Raw genomic sequence first — 19,352 nt, 5'->3', positions numbered from 1 at the left:
GTGATCATTCAAATTGTTTGAAATATTTTCCGACGGAACGAAAAGTTTCGAAAGCGTTTGAGCTTGGAGTTTTAGGCGACTCAGCCAGTACACATGTATGTATACATATATGTACTCGTATATGCGTACGCGCGTTGTTTCTTTACCGAGTCGCTTTGATTGTTCGGTAGTTGAACCATTACTCTACAGGTTGTTTCAACGAGAAACAGACAAGTACAAGTTTGATCGGCCTCTGTTCTTTTTTTTCTTTTCGCTTTCGTGCAGGACGCGCGCTCCCATGATCCCCCGTCGATCGCACAAAGGGAGGGAGGGAGGGGGGATCGAGCGAGAGAACGAATCGACGCGAGAGAAGAAAAAAAAAAAGAAAACCCTTACGGCTAAAGAGATATTTAAAGATAATCTATAAATATCATATACTCTCCTTTTGTAATCTCCATTATATAACTGTATAGTAGTATAAAACGTAAGAGAATTTTACAATCTAACAGCGTTTTCAAAATACCAATATAACTGCAATTCGTATAACAAGTATAGACTTTATATATAAAAAAAATATATATATATTCATTTTGTGTTCCCCTCTTCGAAGTATCGTTTAAAAAGGGTCTTAAAAAACGGTGTGTTTGCTTATTTTTAACAATTCTTACCACATGTTTTTTCACGTAAAACATCTCGTTTATGGACGGTTATTGCTTTGAAAGAGTTGACGATCTTCAATAGTTAACGTGTATAATATCGTCTCGTTTTATATAATATATAAATCGATTGCAAAGAGAAAGGCACTTCGTTTAAATCAAGCATATGTCGCTTCATGTAAAATAGTCTGAGCATTATCGACACTCGATTGCAGTGTATATCTATAGTTCTGTATATGCGTATAATATACTTTGGACACGCGATTCGACGAAATCTCGTTTCGAATCTTGAATCATACACGTAACACGATTTGCTCCGTATGCCAACATCAAGGTATAGACAAGTGTCCGTGCGTTAAAAATGCTTCGATACTTTTAGACGGTGCTCGCCGTTGCTTTCGTAAACATCCTACAAAGATCACCGCTCTATATGAACCGACGAATATCGAATAAAATATCGTTCATCGAACATCATACCCTTTTTCATCCCCCTAATCTCTCTCTCTTTCTCTCTATCATCCTAGATCTCTCCATCCCCGTTCGTTCCGTAAATAATTGCACTTGTTTTGTGTTTCGTCTCACGATTGTGATCCCGTGAACACATCAGGTATGCTGTTTCCTCGGTATCCATTCCCTTATACCTTACCACTTATCTCGTATCTCGGATCTCTTATCTCGTATCCCGTATCCCGTATCCCTTTAAAATTTCGATCGCACGCGAGATCCATGATCGTTACACAATCTGATACGTCATGATACCAGATCCCCGTTTGTAAATCAACGTTCGATATAAATATAATTAAACAACAATTTTCTTTAACTTGTCTACACTCGTACTGCATCTCGGGAAGTGCATCCACAGCTCCTCTCCTTTACGTTCAACTTCCACGCGCTCTACACCGTATATATTTATATCGACAAACACGGTCGAGCGGCGGCCGTGTTTACTTTAAATATTATTATTAAAATATTCAGTCCTCTCTCTCGCTCTTCCTCTCGTACAGTGCTTCGACATAGAAATACAAACTTATATACAAAATGTTCGGAGAGAAATGCACTCATACACGCATACAAACACGCGAACACGTCCGAGCGGTACTCTAACGGTAAGAGAGAAAGAGAAAGACCCGAATATACATATATATATACATACATATATATACATATATATATATATATATATATATATATATATATACATATGCATGTATGTATGTATAGGTTTTCATGTACATGTATACGCGATGTCCCAAAAACCTTAAGGTTCTTTTCCACTTTTGCTATGCATACATATGTATATGTGTAAAAAGATAGTGAAATCATACCTCCTTATTCGATTCCAACAAACATTATCCATTATTCTACGTGTAACGAGAGAGGTAGAAATGGTAACGAAGAAACACAGTGGATTCGTTCGAAACGAAGCCTCGGGCGGTAATTGCGGCCTGCTCGATATACTCTCAACGATCTCTCTCCGGGAAGACACAGACAAGCTTGCCATGAACACTAGAATTAATCAAGGCTTCGAACTTTTTTACCATTTTTACCACCAGAATCTGGAACCCAATAAGAAGCACGATTGCGACGAATCGGCGTCGATATTTCTGGGACACTTATCCGCGGGCAGTTCCGATGTGGTATAAACATAAACCATAATATACACGCGACTCCGTTCTCAAGGGGGGATACCGCGATTAAGCCTTAGCTTCTTCTTCTCCTCCGCTTGAATCTTTCGAATTTCCTTGTTTCCTTATTTCTCCGGTGTACGCGTGCGATTATCTCTTTTCTTTGTTTCCGTTTTTGAACTTTCTTTCGTTTGCGTGGAATAGTCGTTGCTCGGCTGGTATGATCCTCCAGAATCCTTACGCTCGGTTTAGACGTATTGAAATTGCGATTGTTTTGTGTTTGTCTCGAGTCGATCTCATCGATTGCTTGCCTGTCATAGACAATCTCCGTCTCCGCACACTACAGCCACGTTAGCACGTTTTCGGGTTTCGTCGTGTTGGGGTTTATGAGCGACTGCACGTCGTCCAGAATATCGCTACTGAAGTCTTCGCTCAACTGCAAACGAGACAACAGAGAGAGAGAGGCGAACATTAAATCGCGCAACGCCAGCAATTTACAGTGACTCTCGCGCCTGCGATCGATCCTACGTATAACGTTACGGTTCCATCAACGGTCCCAGTCGATTTCGATTCTCATTCCGCTTCGATTCCGCCGGCATTCCTCTCCGCACGCCCACGACGATCGCATACGCGAGTCACTGTGTACAGGGCGAGTCTCTTGACAACTCCCAAACTACTTCCTTAAATAATAATCTTCAGAACAATTCATAGAACAGCTCTTTACGGACGAGCGATATTTTCCCTCGGACAACTAGATTATTCGTCAAAGATGTAACTATTGGGCGAAACGAACGATATATCCGAAACTTTTGTTATGCAGACAGCCAAGTTATACGTATATTTGCAACGTCTGGAATAAGAACATGCAGTTCTAATTTCGTCGCCACGGCGACATTCGTTCTCAAAGGGTTGACGCCTACAACTACCGAGCATTAAAACCGACTAGTTTGTATTGCCTTTTAAAAATAGCTGGACCGCATTTAGAACAATCATCCGAACAAATAGTTGCACCCTGTAATCGCCCACGGAAGCGTCTTTACAATCGCAGTAATTTTGAAACAAAGAGTCTACAGTCCATCGAAATTGCGGGTTTGCTAGTTTTAGTGTTAATCGAGTTAGATCCAGCGACCGCTGAAACCATGTGTACAGCGATTAATCGACGTCGAGATGTTAGGAGACTCGCTCTGTACCTTGGGTGGAGTTAGTCGATTTTACTAAGCACCTGTAACGACGGGACGAGATCATCGGTCGAGTCGATGTTGTCGCTCAGAGTAGAAAGGTCTGGTGTCTCCATGGGTGCGCCGCCATCTAGAAAAACGGGAAAGAAACGCTGTCTTTTAGTACGGGCACCGTTACGGAGCCGGTACAGAAACTGATGGAAAAACAACCGTTGTCTTTCAACCAGCGCTACGTCTTTACGAGTATAGTTCTACACCTGCGAGGATATCTCACCGCTTGTGCCGTCCATATTATCATCGATGTTCGCGAGGAAGTCCTCCGGCGTGTGTGGAAGAGAGTACGCGGAACCAAGGCCCAAACCACTGTCGGCGCTCTCCTGGCGCGCGTGTTGCTCATTGATCCCCGACAGGAACGGGTCCATGGCAGCATCGGTGGTGCTCTGTCGAAGCATCAACTCTTGCTGCGGGAAAAGCAAAAAGCCGCGTTGTTACTCCTACGCAATACACGCGAACGTTTTCTCGGAGAAAAGCCACTGTTCCACCGACCTGGCGCATGATTTCCTGTTGCCGTTGCTTGAGACGTTCGCGTTCCATTTGTAGCGACTGGAGACGGAGTTTCTGCTGACACACCTGCAACGTTTGATTGCTCTGGATACCACCCCCTGCGGGCTGCTGTTGGAGCCAGTTCTGGGGTAGCATGGCGCCGGAAGTGGGGGCTCTCTGGAGATGGGTAGCTGAAACACGTTTCCTCTGTGAATACAAAGTAAATCCACGAGGCTAGTCGTTCCAACCCGTTTGTATCGCAACGAGGGTAACGAAACATTATTGTTTTCTACAGTATTATTTAAAGTGATCGAAGGATGAAGCTGCTTTACCGTTTGCATTTCTTTACTCGTCGCTTTCTACCGCTTTTCTCGACACAGATCAACGGTGCAAATGAGTTATAAATAGAGACTGGTTATCAAAGGGTTCTAGATTCGGAGAATCGGACCCGCTGGTGTGCTCGAATGTTATATCGAGAGGATACAACTTCGAACGAAGATTTATATTTGATTTCCGCAATCGCAGGAGTAGATGGGGATGGAGACACTTACGGATTCTCGGGTCGAACCAGGAGGTGGTGCGCGTCTGGTGATTAATGAAGTATATTTCTCCTTCGGGGGTGCGGGCCTGCTCCCATCCCTCGGGCAACGGGCCCAGGGAGTCCGCAACAGCGCTGGAGGACTTTCCGTTGTCGACGGCGGCGGCGACGGCGGCCACGTTCGCTGCGGCCGCTGTTTTTCGCGGATCCTCCCATGTCGTGGTTCGCGTCAGGTGGCTGGAAACAGAAAATTAACACTGTGAACGACGCTATTTTCCGCGTACTAAGCGTGGCGCGGCGGGCCCCGTCCTGCAGAAACTGAATACGCCACCGGCGCGTATACAGTTATCCACATATAGTAGGCGCATTCTAAAATTAGTCCCATTCAAAAGACGACGACGCGAACGAGTAAGAGCGGCCGACCGAGCGGTGTGCGCGAGCCCACAGCCACACAGGCCGCAACCACAGTCGCAGCTCCAATAAAACACATTTTTTTCATCACGGAAATTTCGAGCTTTCCTACCCTGCCATTCTGTCCGACAAGCTTCCCCGGAGCCAACAACACTTCCAGGAAAGCACCGTTTCCTTTCACCCTCGGACAAAATAACCTGTCGCGTTTCGTTCGACCAAGTATAATTGACCCCGGTGGTCAACCCTTTGAGGACAAACGTCGACACATGGGACGACATCAGGACTAGATCTTCGGTACGCAATTTAATTGTTCGAGAAAAATATTTTTGAACGAGACTCCGCCATTGTCGTTGTTCGTTCTGTGTCGCAACAAGCCGAGTCGAAAGCAGCGGGTTTTTTGTATTTTCAACCCTGCGATGGCATCCCGTGCATGTATTTCCGCAACTACAGGAGAAGGAACTGTAGGAGACATTGGAAAGACGCGAAGCAGCGTGCAACTGGTCGCGGTCTGGGCCGCGTTCGGCCTGGCCAAAATCAGGCCCAACCCCGCGGAAGCGTCGTTTGCACGGTATTCGGGACGGCCGGTGGGAAAATTTTCCCGCGAATAATTCGGACACCGCCTACTCGTTCCTTCGGGGAAACGATATATCTCTTGGTCTTATTTATTTGTTCGTGGGATTTGTTTCGAAACGTCTCGAGAAATAAAGAGCCACGGGATACCGGCGCGCACCCGAGGACGTCGTCTTGTATTTTAAAGCCGTTCGAGGAAAGAAACCACGGTACGCGTTAATATCACATTTCTGCGAGCACGAGCAAATACCGGCCACCATTAGAAGAAGAAAAAAACCGTACGCGAATCGTGCTCGAACAGAGGAAGTTTTCCGCGTGGAACGTGTCCTCGAAAATTGCTCCGAGAACAATTTCAATCGAATCCATTAGTCTTCCTTCTTCAACCGTTGCTACGGCCATATTTTGCAAATACTAGTTACATCAACAACCATCATCCTGTAACACGGTTGTTTCCGCGTCGCATCGAAATCGTGTCGAATGGAACGTGGAAGTGCAGCAAATTCTCCCTGATCGACGCTCAGATTGTACAGAAAAATGGACAATTTGGGAAGCCTCGCGGCTCGTTTTTACAGTTGTCGACAATCGGTAACTAGAAAAACGAGCCGCGAGGCTCGATTAATCGTATCTCCTATTTCCAAATTATCTATTTTCGTGCACAATCTGTGAGTCGATTAGGAAGAATTTACTGTAATGCGAATTACGGGAACGCGTTCCTTCTCGTGCGCGGCTAGTCCGCATTTTATAAATCGTATTACATCATTTGGAATCGCATTTGGTGTTACAGTAATCTCTCTGACATTGTTCGTCAGCTTGGAAACGAAAATGGGCAGCTTGGGAAGATTTATTATTATTCGAGCTTCGCGGCTCGTTTTTACAGTCGCCGATTTTCAACGACGTATCATCTCCTCGTCCCAGGTCGTCCATCTTCGTTACCAAGCTGAGAGACAATGTGTGGATCGAAACTACGCTTTCAGGATGCTCAACTCGTCCGGTTGCAACGACCCGAAAAGGGCTTAACGATGACGATTATCGCCGCGGCAAACCGAGATCGAAGATCGTAGAAAAATTGTCGCGGGGGAGGATCGTCGGAGGAGAAAGAAACGGGCCCGGCGAGATAACTCGTCCGAGATTTCGGTGTCCGAAACGGTAGTCGCCGATGAAGTCGTCCCGAGTGTCGAAACGGCTTTAGCCGCACGAAAACACTGCGTTTCTCGGTCCTCCGACAAAAATAGCGGCTAATGGCTGTGATTGCCGATCCCCGTCTTCGTCCTCGTGCTCGTGGCCGTCGTCGCTGCCCGACGCCTTCCCACCGGCCTCAGCAACGTATTTACCTTACTCGCGTGTCATTTTTCAGCCGTGAGGAAGTGGAAAACACTACACCGGTGCCGGGGTCGGGGCCGACAGCGTGTGTACCGGGACTCGCGACTCGCGACTCCGGCGCCGACGCCGAGGCTGGCGACGACACTGATGCCGACACCGCCGGCGAATCTCTTGTTCACCTTCATGAAACGAATACCAAGCGTACCGGCCACCTTGCTCGGCTCCGCAGAAATTTTAGACAGCCTGGACACATGCGGTTCGCTGCGCGCCACCCTCTGCACCACGCTCCGCGCCCATGCTCCGGCATCGTTTTCCGGCTGGACGGGAACAGATTGCATCGCGCTGCACCGATACCGACACCCACTTTTTTTTCTATCCCGAAACCTTCCGGTGCGTGATTCGATCTCCCTTTTTTCGGCACGATCGTCCCGATCGCTGGCTGAAAGAAGACCTCCGGATCGACGAAACACGTGGGAACGCGCGCCTGAGAATTTCGGTGCGAACCCTGTCGCTTCGAGAAGCGCCAAATGGTTTCTACGCGGCATAGGTGGATATATTGCGGTCGAGACAGACGAATGTGGGTGAAGAGAAATGAGAAACTAATAAACGCTAATAGGTCTCGTCCCCCTAAGCTTCTTAGTCTTAATTGGTATTCTCCGCTATCTCTTCCGGAGCGAAAGCGGCGTCGGGGACGTCTTCCTTTGTGCCGCGATCCTCCGATCCGCCGAACGGGGAGAATGGCGGAACCAGATTTCAAGCTTTTCTCAAATACGAGGCGAGAATAGGCCGCTTGAACCCGTTGCGGCCGTTACCGGCAAGAAAAATACGAGAACCTCTGGACGCTGTTCCGTATCTAATGGGGCCGCCGCGCGAGACGCGGCGTACGGATTGAAATTTCTAGATTTTATCTGTCGCAGATAAGGCTGAACACTGTGTGACCGCATTTTAGAATTAATCTTGGACACCTTTGGCATTCGATACAGCTTGAGTTCTCCTGGGAATGGAACCGTTCGAGCCCCAAAATTGTGATATCGGTGCAGACTTTTAAAACGATTTTCCGTCGATAAGTAATCTCATCGTCGTCGTTCCTTTCGTCGTCGTACTCGTGGCACCCAGAACTTTAAATTGGGTTCCACTGAGTCCCATTGATCGTGGTACACTAATTTCTCTTACATTGTCCCTTTGCTTGGGAACGAAAATCGATAACTCGGGTAGAGGAGATACGATTGATTATTCGAGCCTCGCGGCTCGGCTTTCTATAGCCGCCGTTCATCAACAAATATCTCCTCTTCCCAAGATGTCCAGTTTCGTTCCGAAGCTGAGGGACAATGCGAGAGAAATGACTGTAAATAGCTTCCAAAACTAATGATCCCCGTTGGCCAACCGAATCGCGAAACAGCGAAGACGTCGCGTCTCGGCGCGACGCACAAACGCACAGCTGATGATTTCGTAAACGCAACGCTCGACTTCTGAGAGGTGTTTCCCCCATTACGTCGGCCCCCTCAAAGGGTTAATTAATTTGGAACCTCCCCGGACGGTGGACGAGAGGTATTTCTGATTACGAGCACGACGAGCACGACGACGATAGCGTTTAGGACAAACGGCGAGAGGGCGACGACGATTCCGTTCCGTTCGTCGGAAAGTACGGTTTTCTCGGAGGTTTCGCGAGGCGTTACGTATTCTGGCAAAACCGTGGCGGCTCGTTCTCGTTCCCGTTCTCGTATCCCATCCCGGATGACTTAATGCGTTTCGCTTAAGTCATCGAGGCGAGGACGCAAACAAGTTCTCTAAATGGTCGGGCGCCCGGTGTTCCCGGTATTCCCTGCGCGAGGAACGAATCTTCTTAACGCGGTTTAATAATATCCAAGCCGAGGAACGTTTGACGCAGTTTCTGCCATTAAGAGCATTATCCGATCGGCGTAGATCCGATCCACAGCCAGCTAAGCCTGCGGTTTTCCGTGATCCGCAATCAGCCGGCAGGCACGGCCATACGCAAACACGTATGACAAAGAATCGCCACGCGGAGTCGTTCGAGAACTGTCGCGATCTCGTAGGAAATTTTCGGAAAATCTGGAGGACTGTTAGCGTCGTTGATGACAGATTTTCCAATAGGACCGCGAACATAAAATGTGGGCGCATTCGTAGCTCCGACGACGACCTATCATCGGGTTGACCATGCGGTTACATGCGTGTCTGTTTGTTGAGAAAAATATTAATACAAAAGTAGCTAAAGTAGAAATAACGCACGAAATGTTACCAAATTTTTGAAATCTATTCCTGAAGACGTAGAAATCAACCTTATAATAAACATTTCTTTAGAATTTTTTACGAAGATATCGGAGCCAGTATCTATCGAAGAGCAGATCTTTGGTAGCAAAATGTTGGTCCCTTATACCACGATCTTTTTCACAGCTACGTTGATCAACAATTCTTTGTCGTTAATAGCATTTCACGCGAGAAAGGAAATTTATATTTATCGTTGTGCTAACGTTAATTGTAATTGCCGAATATCGACGACAGAAAGTTGAATTTGATTTATACATTTCAGAGGAAACAACACAAATATTCAATGTAACATAATGTAATGTGTAATGTGTAATGTAATGTGATATGTAATATAATGTAATGTGTAAGTGTGATGTGTAATATAATATGTAATATGTAATGTAATGTAATGTATAACGTAATGTATAATGTAATGCGTAATGTAATGTCATTTATTTATATATACGGGTAACACATTTTTAGAATAACGGAAACAAAAACAAATCATATCTTGAACGGCGGAGAATCAGTAAATTAGGTAATCAGTTTACAAAGACTTATTTTCAATTTTGTAGTATCAGCTGCAAATATGTTTGTCTTATCGCTACTGATGTTCACCATTTTGAAATGTCCTGTAAAACAGGATAATATATAATAATTAAACTGCGACGATTTTATGCATTGATGACAAAAATGAGCAGATCGAATACAACACCGTGAAAATATTTAAAGAATTTAAAAACACAATTGCATTACCTTGAATACAACAAAATAATTAAAGAAAGGTAGAAATGTTTATGTAGATTTTGTATCTTGCAAATAATATAGGCAATTCTTATTTTGCCTAAAACTCCACAATCTAATAATAATATATAATAATAGATAAATATTTGCTAGATCGTGTTAGAGACGTGGACAACCGGTCCAACACGCTGTGATAGCGCGCGGTGTTGATCCCAGAATTTCAATAAAGTCCAAATTGTAGGAAACAACGACGGTGTGGACACCATGGGGTTGATCGGGACGAGAGCGGGAATTGGTTTGGTCCGATGGCAGAGATCGGAGGACAAAAACAAAGCAGCTATAGATCTTGACCACGAAGCATCTGTTGCTAGCACGTGGCAGCGAGTGCACAAGGATCCTTAGTCTAGCAATTATAAATAAATGTATCTCGATCCGCGGCGCGTGTGCGGCAGCTCGAAGGCCTGGATAGCGGCGATCACGCGCGTTCGTTCGAATAGAAAACCGGCCGATGTCGACCAAGATTCGAGACGGTTGGCCGCGGCGTTCGTCTCGGCGAGAGCAGCAGCGTTTCCAGTCGCGCGGACTCGTCCGAGCGGGGAAATCCTCGCGATTCAACGCGAGGTAGAGAGAGCGAACGAGAGGAGCGGGATCGGTCTTGATCGGTGATCGAAAGATCGAGCCGGAAAGAAATAGAAAATCTATCCTCCGGGGATACGCGATTGCTCGATGGAATACAGAAAGGTACCGGCGTGCTCCAAAAGCTACATGTCGCGCGCGAGTCCCTCCGGGAGCTGTTGGACGGGCTCCAAGTTAGTCGGAGTCAAGTTGAGTCGAGTCAAGTTGAGTCGAGTCAAGTTGAGTCAAAGTCGAATCGAGTCGAGTCGGATCGAGTCGTATCGAATCGGGGCGGGGAGGACTAGTAGGAGAAGACGGTGGCAGTCGGGGCGGCAAAGCGAGGCGAAGCGAGGCAAAGCGCGGCAAAGCGAGGCGAAGGGAAGGAAAGGGAGGAGGCAAAGAGGACGAGAAGAGGTGAAGAAGCAGGCAGCAAGGCAGTCAACAATGCAGGCAGCAAGGCAGGCAGGCAGCAATGCAGGCAGCAAGGCAGGCAAGTAGGCAGGCGAACAGAAGAGAGGCAGTCAGGCAGCCAGCTCGAGAGCATCGGAGAATTACAAGAGGGTTTCTGTGTGGCGCACGGCATACGGACTACGATGTATTTTTACTCCGGACATCACGGCGCCGGACAACTCGTAAATAGACACTCTCGTACCGACGCTCTCTTTCGCCTGCCTACTCTTCTCTCCCATCGTCGTAGTCGTCTTCGTCGCCGTCTTCGTGGTCGTGTCTACCGTTCTCGTTGCCTCCCTTCAGCACACCCTTCCTCTGCCCCGGAAACCTATCTCCTATCTTCTCCGTTCTCCGCTTCGTACCCTCGTCGTCTTCCTCTTCTGTTGGTCGGAGACGACAAGCGGACTCGTCCGTCGCCCCGCGACGTTATCGCCGAAACGACCGAATACCGTTAACACACGATCGTTTAATGGCGCACGATCAACGCGGCTAAACGTCGCGATCACCGATCCGCCTCGATCCTAGGCACCCAGGTATCCGTGACAGTCTCTCCGCCCCGAAGGTCGAACGGATTATTCGGTCACCTTACGCTCGCAACACGTGGAACGGAAAGTTGGACGTACGAACGCGGTGGTTGCCCCGTTCCCTTTTTAAACTCATCGTCCCCGCGTCCCCATCGTCCCCTGTTTCGCAACAAGTCCTGCGACACGGCAGCGCTATAAGAGCGTACCGAATCTGCTTAAACGCGCGGATACGGTAACGAGTAACACGCGACAAGTTATCCGCGCGGCTGCGAGCACCGCACGTCGCACGTGTGTGTTCACTCGTCGAGATGCTGTCGCTTGAAGTTCCGATCGCTAATCGCTTCGTATTTCAATGAATTTAATTGGTTCGTCGTGTCGGCAGGGGGTGGGGTCTTTGTTACCGAAAGTGTAACAACAGCGAGTACGAAGTGTTACGATAACGATAGCAAGAATAATAATGATGATGACAATGGTAACAATAATGACTAGTCTGCGGATTTTACGCATCTATGGCAAAATTTGATAGTTATAATTGAAAGTGGTGTAAATGTCAAAAGCGTTTTAAAACGTTAATGTATTGTCTTTAATTTATTAAAACGGTCGAAGGAAGAGTACGAAGTTGCTACGCGGTTTCTATTCTTTGCATTCGACGCAGACAAATTTTATTTTGCATAGAAACGCGCGGTCTAGTAATCACAGCAAGGACAAGTACAATAAATTCTTCCTAATTGACCCTCAGCTTGTACACAAAAATGGAACATTTGGAAGGAGGAGGTACGATTATACGAGCCTTCTGGCTCGTTTTTATGGTTGTTGACAATTGGTAACCATAAAAACGAGCCACACGCCGAGGCTCGAATAATCGTGTCTCCTCTTACCAAATTGTCCATTTTTGTATATTAGGGATAATTTATTGTATTGCTAGCGCTCCCTTGTTGTTTTATCTTTCATTTTTTCAGATCATCGAATTTGTTTTCACGACTGTTTACAGATAAATACGCGAATATTCTATGCATAAAGTTCTATCATTATCTTGTTCTTCATAAGGAATAATGAATAAATTGAAACTTTTTGAAATCGGCGCTTTTCCTTACAGACGCAGATATTCTCGCGAGATCGACTATCATTGCGCGTGTCGTCCACAGCTTGCTCGAGACAGTTGCTCTCGGAGAGCGAAACGACATGTAATAAACATATGTAAATAAATACCGAATCTTAAATTCTAAATTCTTAATTATAAACTCTTAATTCTAAATACCGATAGTTTTGCTTGCTGCTGGTGTTTCTTACTTATTCGCACGTGCGACAGGATACGTAAAGGTACACAGTCCAATGGATCGGATTAATATTATATAATATAATAATAATATAATATAATAATATATTATTATATATATTATAATACAATAATAAAATAATAATAAACTGGATCGGACGAATCTAATCGATAGTACAATACTCGTTTCTATCTCTCTGAGTAGTATCACAGGTGAGAGATTGGAAAATATAATAATATAATAATATATATTATAATATTATATATATATTATTATAATATAATAATAATAAACTGGATCGGACGAAAATAATCGATAGTACAATATTCGTTTCTCTCTCTCTCTCTCTCTCTCTCTCTCTGAATAATATCACAGGTGAGATTGGGAAATATAATAATATAATAATATATATTATATTATATTATATTATATTATATTATATATATATATTATTATAATATAATAATAATATAATAAAATAATAATAAACTGGATCGGTCGAATCTAATCGATAGTACAATATCCGTTTCTATCTCTCTGAAATAGTATCACAGGTGAGATTGGGAAATCGATACGTATAGAACAAACAAAATGAATAAATCCAACGTTCTCCATCTTGGTGCTGCAACCGTGCCCGATCGAACCAGTTGCTTCCGTTTCGTGGCGTTCGTACGGTCGCCGCGATTCGGCAGCCGTCGCACTACCGTATGTACGTATAATATAATCGAGATGGCCACGACACACCGGGGCCGCTACCGAAAATCGTGCGTCACGATTTCTCCGCGTCTAATCCACGAGCTATGAGTACCGTTGGACGAGCACACAAATAAATAATGATTTATTTAGGTCCGGTGACCGACGCGGCGATCCGATATAGTCTCTCGGACGTGGTCTTTCCTGGATCCGAGCGGAAGAAGACGGGTCGGTATCGATCGAAGTATTTCCGGAGAAACGGAGGCTGCACGCGCGGCTATCGACATCAAAGATGCGACAGACGATATTTATGGAACCGATGCTCGGAATTGTTGACACGAAACTCAAAGTTAGACGCGCGGCCCGGCGCCACCGGCTCGATCCGTAACCCGGAAATCCGCCTCGGGAGGATTCGTTCTCGGCCCGTTCGATGGTAGCCGGCCGCGAAAGAATCCGGAAAGATTCGACCGATCGGCGAAGGAACGAACGAACGAAGCTCACCCTTTTCCGATCATTCGCTACGAATCTCGGAGCGTGCTGCACAGTCTCCGCGGCGATCGCTAATTCTAACGACGAACGGCCCGGCGAGAGAGGAGAGGAGAGCAGAGTGAAGAGAGGCGAGGCGAGGCGAGGCGAGTCGAGGACACTCGCGCTTGCCTTGAACTTTCGATACGTTCGAGGTATTCCCGGAGATTCGTCCTCCTATCCGGCATTCTGGCGCGTTCGTCGCCTAAGTCTCTCTCGCGTCCGCACAGGTGTGTCCGGGGTCTTTAGCCTCCGCGCCGCGAGGTAAAAACGCCAATCCTCTCCTACCGGCGGACGCATTGTAATACTTCGCGGGAGCCTCCGTCGCGAGCTGGAACCCGTAGATTCGACGCAAACGCGATTACAAACCTAGTTAACCGCCTGGTTAGCCGCCCAGTTAGCCGCCTACTTAGCTGCTCGGTTGTCCAACTGACTCTACTCTCCTCGACTCGAAAATTCGATAAGCGCAGAGCTCGCTCGGTTCCGCGGAAGAGACGCATCTTCGGAGACCAAGTGGATCCTTTGCGGATCGATGGCCGGTTAGGTAGAATAACAAGATGGAACGTTCGATTTGTTCACATTTTGTTTGTCCTGTTCGTATTGCTTTCCCAATCGAGATTGGGAAAGGTGGCGCGATTCAGAGAGATAGAAACGAAGATTGTACTATCGATAAGATTCGTTCGATACAATTTAATAGTTATCCGTGGGCTTGTGTATCTTCACGCATCTATCGCACGTGCGAATTCGTGAGATACCGAAGCACAGTAAATTCTCCCGAATTTTCCTCCAGCTGGTAAACAAAAATGGGCAATTCGGGAGGGGGGATACGATTGTTCGGACCTAGCGACTCGTTTTTATAATCGCCAATTGTCAAGAACTATGAAAACGAGCCGCGAGGCTCGAATAATCGTATCTCATCTTCTAAAATTGTCGATTTTTGTTTACAAGCTGAAGGGAAATTGGGGAGAATTTATTGTAACACCGGCAGCAAGAGAAACTGTCGGTATTTAGAATTAGAAATTTAGAATCAAGTATTAAATATTAAGCATTAAGTATTAAGCATTAAGCATTAAGTATCAAGCATTAAGCATTAACTATTAATAAGAATTATCACATTAACGACGGAGCATTTTTATTGAAACCTTTTTATGCGACGGGTGATTTTAATGATATAGAATTCCATCAACACGTGTACGATAAGTATTATTGTAATTAATATATTTTATTGACATTTTCAGGAGTTATATGTGGATAATGTTAGCATTTTTTTCTCGTATGATACTTAGTTAAACAGTTTCCTTTGTGTTGGCAACATATATTTCAATAAAACTAGAATTCTCGTTTCCGGTCGGTAATCGTGTCGAGAACTTAGAATTAAGAATTTAGGACTCGGTATTTAGTACTCGTTTACATACACGGCTTTTCTAGATCCTTTAGTGCGTCAGAGATATTAGAAATTATACAACAATTACACAAAAACGGAACTTACAGCGCGCCATCGTAGGATTGTAATAATATGTAACATATTTATTATAATTTATATTATATATTATAATATATTTATTATAATATATAATATTTAATTATATATATATAATTATTATATATTATATACTAATATTTATATACTAATAATGGGAATTCCGTTCAAACAATTGAATTGGCCATAGAGTTAGTTCTACGAAACTCTTGTCTTAACAAAGAAGGACGTCTTAGGACGACCCAGGAAGCATTCGAGCTGAAATTGGATAAGATGTCTAGTCAAGACAAGCAGCCATTACCGCTACTATTGTTTCGACCAAGAGAAACCTTCTGGCAGCAGAAAGAAATTGTTACGCTCATTCCGATTTCTACATCGAAATCGAACGCTAATACGTCTCGAAGGAAAGAAAAACGCGGCGTTGTTGGCGTTAATTGGTCAGGGACGATGTCGAATCGAATCGCGAACGTGGCAAATCCATTTCGGCCGGCGAAAAAAGTCGACTAACGATTTCCTAGCGATCGCTCGCCGGCAGAGATAACGCCCGGCGGATTTTTTCGAGGTTTGCCGCACAGATGGGGAACGTGACGCGCCGGTAAAATAAAGTCTGACGCGGAGACGCGGGGCGTTTATCTCTCGCGCGTTCTCAGTTCTCCGCGCGTCGCGCGCGGCTGTGTTTATCGCGACCACCTTTCCATTTATCGGGAGAGAAATAACGCTCGCTTATCGGGCGCACGTAATTTCGACCCGATTTCCTCGAGTGCCGTGGAGGACGCGGGCTGGACGAGAGCCGAGGAGAGCTTAGGCGAGAGAGCCGGGCAGACGGAGAAAATAGAGGAAAAGATCCGTCCGCGTAGCTGATCTGACCCTGAACGCAACAGGATGCCGATGTCGCCGCGCGCTCGCCACTTTCACTGCATTCGAAAACACATACTAAACGTCCTCGAGATGAATTTACGAGTGAACCCGCTCGATACCGTCGCGGGAACACAACCGGCTAGCTCTATCGGCCTCGCGTAACGCTCCATTTTCCACGCGTCGCGACGCGATAAACTTTTTCGGATCGACGGTTGATCGACGGCGCGGCTCCTACGCCGATGTCTTATTCCGACACGATCGCCCGTAGCCTATCGACAAAAACATTCTACGCTGACGTCCCCCTCCCCCCCTACTCCTCTCCCTGTCCCGCGTACACCTGGAACTCTTTTTACGCGCTCCTTTTGACACGTTTCGTTTGCCATTTACACGGCTTTTAACCCGCAGCGAGAATGCTAATTGGGCTGTCTGGTAATCGATCGGCAGCAGGTCGATTTCTTTCGGTCCGGCTATATCACTGTTCTAGGGTAAGGGTCCCGGTTACCGACGCATTAACCGTAATTCTGTGGCTAGACGGAAAAACGCCGCCAGTCACAATTTCAAAAGAGATTTCAGCTAATGCGTTAAACGAACCGTGGCGTATTAGGATATTTACGTATTCGTCAGAAAAAGTGGTCGTGAAAACGAATTCTATGGATCGGAGAAAAAGAAATTATGCAACTTGAAACGCTATTAATACGAAGCGATTAGGACTTCAAGCGACGGTTGTCGGAAGTGAAAAACAACGTGTCTTTGCAGCATTCTTCCTTGAAATTTACGTAAAAATTAACTGTTTCTTGCGTTTCGTATTGTTTAGTTCTCTTGTTATACAACTAAGTGTTTTCAGAACGTTGAGGCATTATATTCGATATGAAATTCGTGAGAAACGAAGGTAACGTAAACGTCTCGATTACCGATATTTCGAGAAGCTACTACTTATACCAGTTATCGTGACCCAAATACCGACAAGTCCTAAATATTTCTAATTTGTTCTTCACGCATTTTTGGCTATTTATATTAAATGAATTCTCCCGTAAACTATTCAACTTAAAATTAATTAAAATTAAAATTAAAATTAATTAAATAAAATTATTAAAGTATATAAATTGTATTAAACATAGGGTATGAACGCAGCCGGTATTTCTACACATTTGTAGATTATGTACATTAATTACGGAGCGTCAGTAATACGACAAGAGTTCAAAAACCTGCATCAGTTCTACACTGTGCTCTATTTATTCGAAAATTGGACAAGTAATAAGTTTATACTTTCTTTATAAAACCGAATGATTTTCGTAGCATAAAAGCATTGTCTTAGTCGACTGAAAGCTATTTAAGAGCTATAAATATTTTAGCTGTTTTAAATATCTTAGCTTAACTATTGAAAATTGTGACCGCTTACATAAATTCGATTTCTCAACTCTAATATCGGTAAGCGAAAGAGATCGTTCGCGGCGAACACGCAACTATTTCTTTGAAACTTACGGCAAACCAACTTAAATGATTTTATTCTATTAATATAATAGCAATTGTTACTTTAAAACTTTATTGTTTATAATTCTTTGGCACATCATTTATCGATTATATCGTTAAAATAAATGAAAGTGACGGTATTCCGAAGCAGCTCGTTAATTGGGACCTTTACCCTAGGGTAGAAGGCACTTTTCACCTTTTTTCTTTTAGCTAAGTGGATTATGAGAACCCGTGGCACAATCTCTCCGCAACGCTAACGCAGTTACCCGTCGGAGCTCCGTGTCGCGCGGAAAAGTCTCGGGCGTCTTTCTCGTCGACGAGCAACGACACGGAGACCTCGATACCTCGGGAAATTAGTGGACTCCCGCGTCCGCACGTTTTTCTCGGGGCGCATCGCCGGTGCACTTAAAATGGTCCCGAGCGATTATTTTCACCGGTTTCCACCGCGAATCTATCTTGATGCCACCCGCGTTGACGTAACGTGCTCTTGAACGAGCGACGTCCCGATTACTCACGATGGGAAACAGGAAGCGTTGAGTAACAATCGGAAGATCTGCGAAGGTTACTCATGCGTCTGGAGAATCTTTTTCCCGCGTAACGCGCCGATTAACGACTCACACCGACAGAGTAGAGGAAGCGGATTCGTTTTCTACGCGTACACAATTGCTCCAAAATAATGGCAATCAATCTTTGCTGTTTTGCTAAAAATTCGACAAACGATTCGAAGCTTCGAATGCTTCGATTACTTCGATACATTTCTTATCTGTTAATTTTTTATCGCCGCTGTACACTACTCAGCTTATTGTTAGTCCGTTATCAGATATTATTACTATCATTTATTATTATCGTTGTTATTATTATCGTTGTTATTATTATTACTATTATTATTACTGTTGCTACTATTGTTATTGTTGCTTTCATTATTATTATTATCAATCATTGTTTTTGTTCTTCCCTTTTATCGCCATTCAATTTACATTCATCGTCATTACTATTTTTACATTTTCATTTCTTTCATATTGCATTTCTTTTTTATCTTTCCTTGTACCATTTTATAAATCTTCTTAAACTTTTTGCAACGAAAAGTTTTCCCCAATTTATGTATACAGGATGTCCCAGATTTTTCGAGGCAAACGGAATCAGCATATTCTGTCAGCGAAAATAAGAAAACAATGTCGTATAAATATAGGCTCAAGAATGCTTTATTAAAAAATTATAAGAAAAATACGAAATAACAACGGACTGACTTTCGTCCGATTTAAAAGTATGTTAGTGGTATTTCGCTTATCTGCATTTACACATCCAAGCTACATTTACCGAGCCGTTTAATTTTTCATAGATGTCAATGCTGTATTCTCAAAAACAGGTGACACTTCGCAATGGAGCTAAAATATGTAGATAAATATCCCCGATCAGTCTTCGTTGTTGTTTCGTATTTTTCTCATAATTTTTTAATAAAGCATTTCTCAGCTTATGTTTATGTGAAATTTTCTTCTTACTTTCGTTCGTGAAGTATGCTGATATCGTTTGGTCGAAAAAATCTGGGACACCCTGTAATGTCAACATCATTTGCATCCAGTGTTAGACTTAAAATGAAACTTTGTGAACATCTTATTCAACATAAGATGTGT

At 44.5% G+C, this 19,352-nt stretch overlaps 1 protein-coding gene across 2 annotated transcripts in view; it reads right to left on the bottom strand.

Annotated features, from left to right (window-relative positions):
• Positions 1–407: 407 nt before the first annotated feature.
• Positions 408–19,352, bottom strand: part of yki (Transcriptional coactivator yki) — a 31,984-nt gene continuing 13,039 nt past the window's right edge. The window contains exons 2-6 of one of the 2 annotated variants that reach the window (XM_033475628.2): positions 4,533–4,756; positions 3,985–4,172; positions 3,696–3,899; positions 3,483–3,568; positions 408–2,696 (exon numbers count right to left, since the gene is read on the bottom strand). In XM_033475628.2, the coding sequence (XP_033331519.1) occupies positions 3,527–3,568; positions 3,696–3,899; positions 3,985–4,172; positions 4,533–4,756 (658 nt within the window). In that variant the 3' untranslated portion in view covers positions 408–2,696; positions 3,483–3,526. The remainder of the gene's footprint in view (positions 2,697–3,482; positions 3,569–3,695; positions 3,900–3,984; positions 4,173–4,532; positions 4,757–19,352) is intronic. The other variant, XM_033475627.2, reaches the window with a different exon arrangement.

Source organism: Megalopta genalis, chromosome 10, assembly GCF_051020955.1.
Source record: "Megalopta genalis isolate 19385.01 chromosome 10, iyMegGena1_principal, whole genome shotgun sequence".
Lineage (NCBI taxonomy): Eukaryota > Metazoa > Arthropoda > Insecta > Hymenoptera > Halictidae > Megalopta > Megalopta genalis.
The sequence above is the reverse complement of the archived record's forward strand: the minus strand, read 5'-3'. Positions and strand labels throughout refer to the sequence as shown.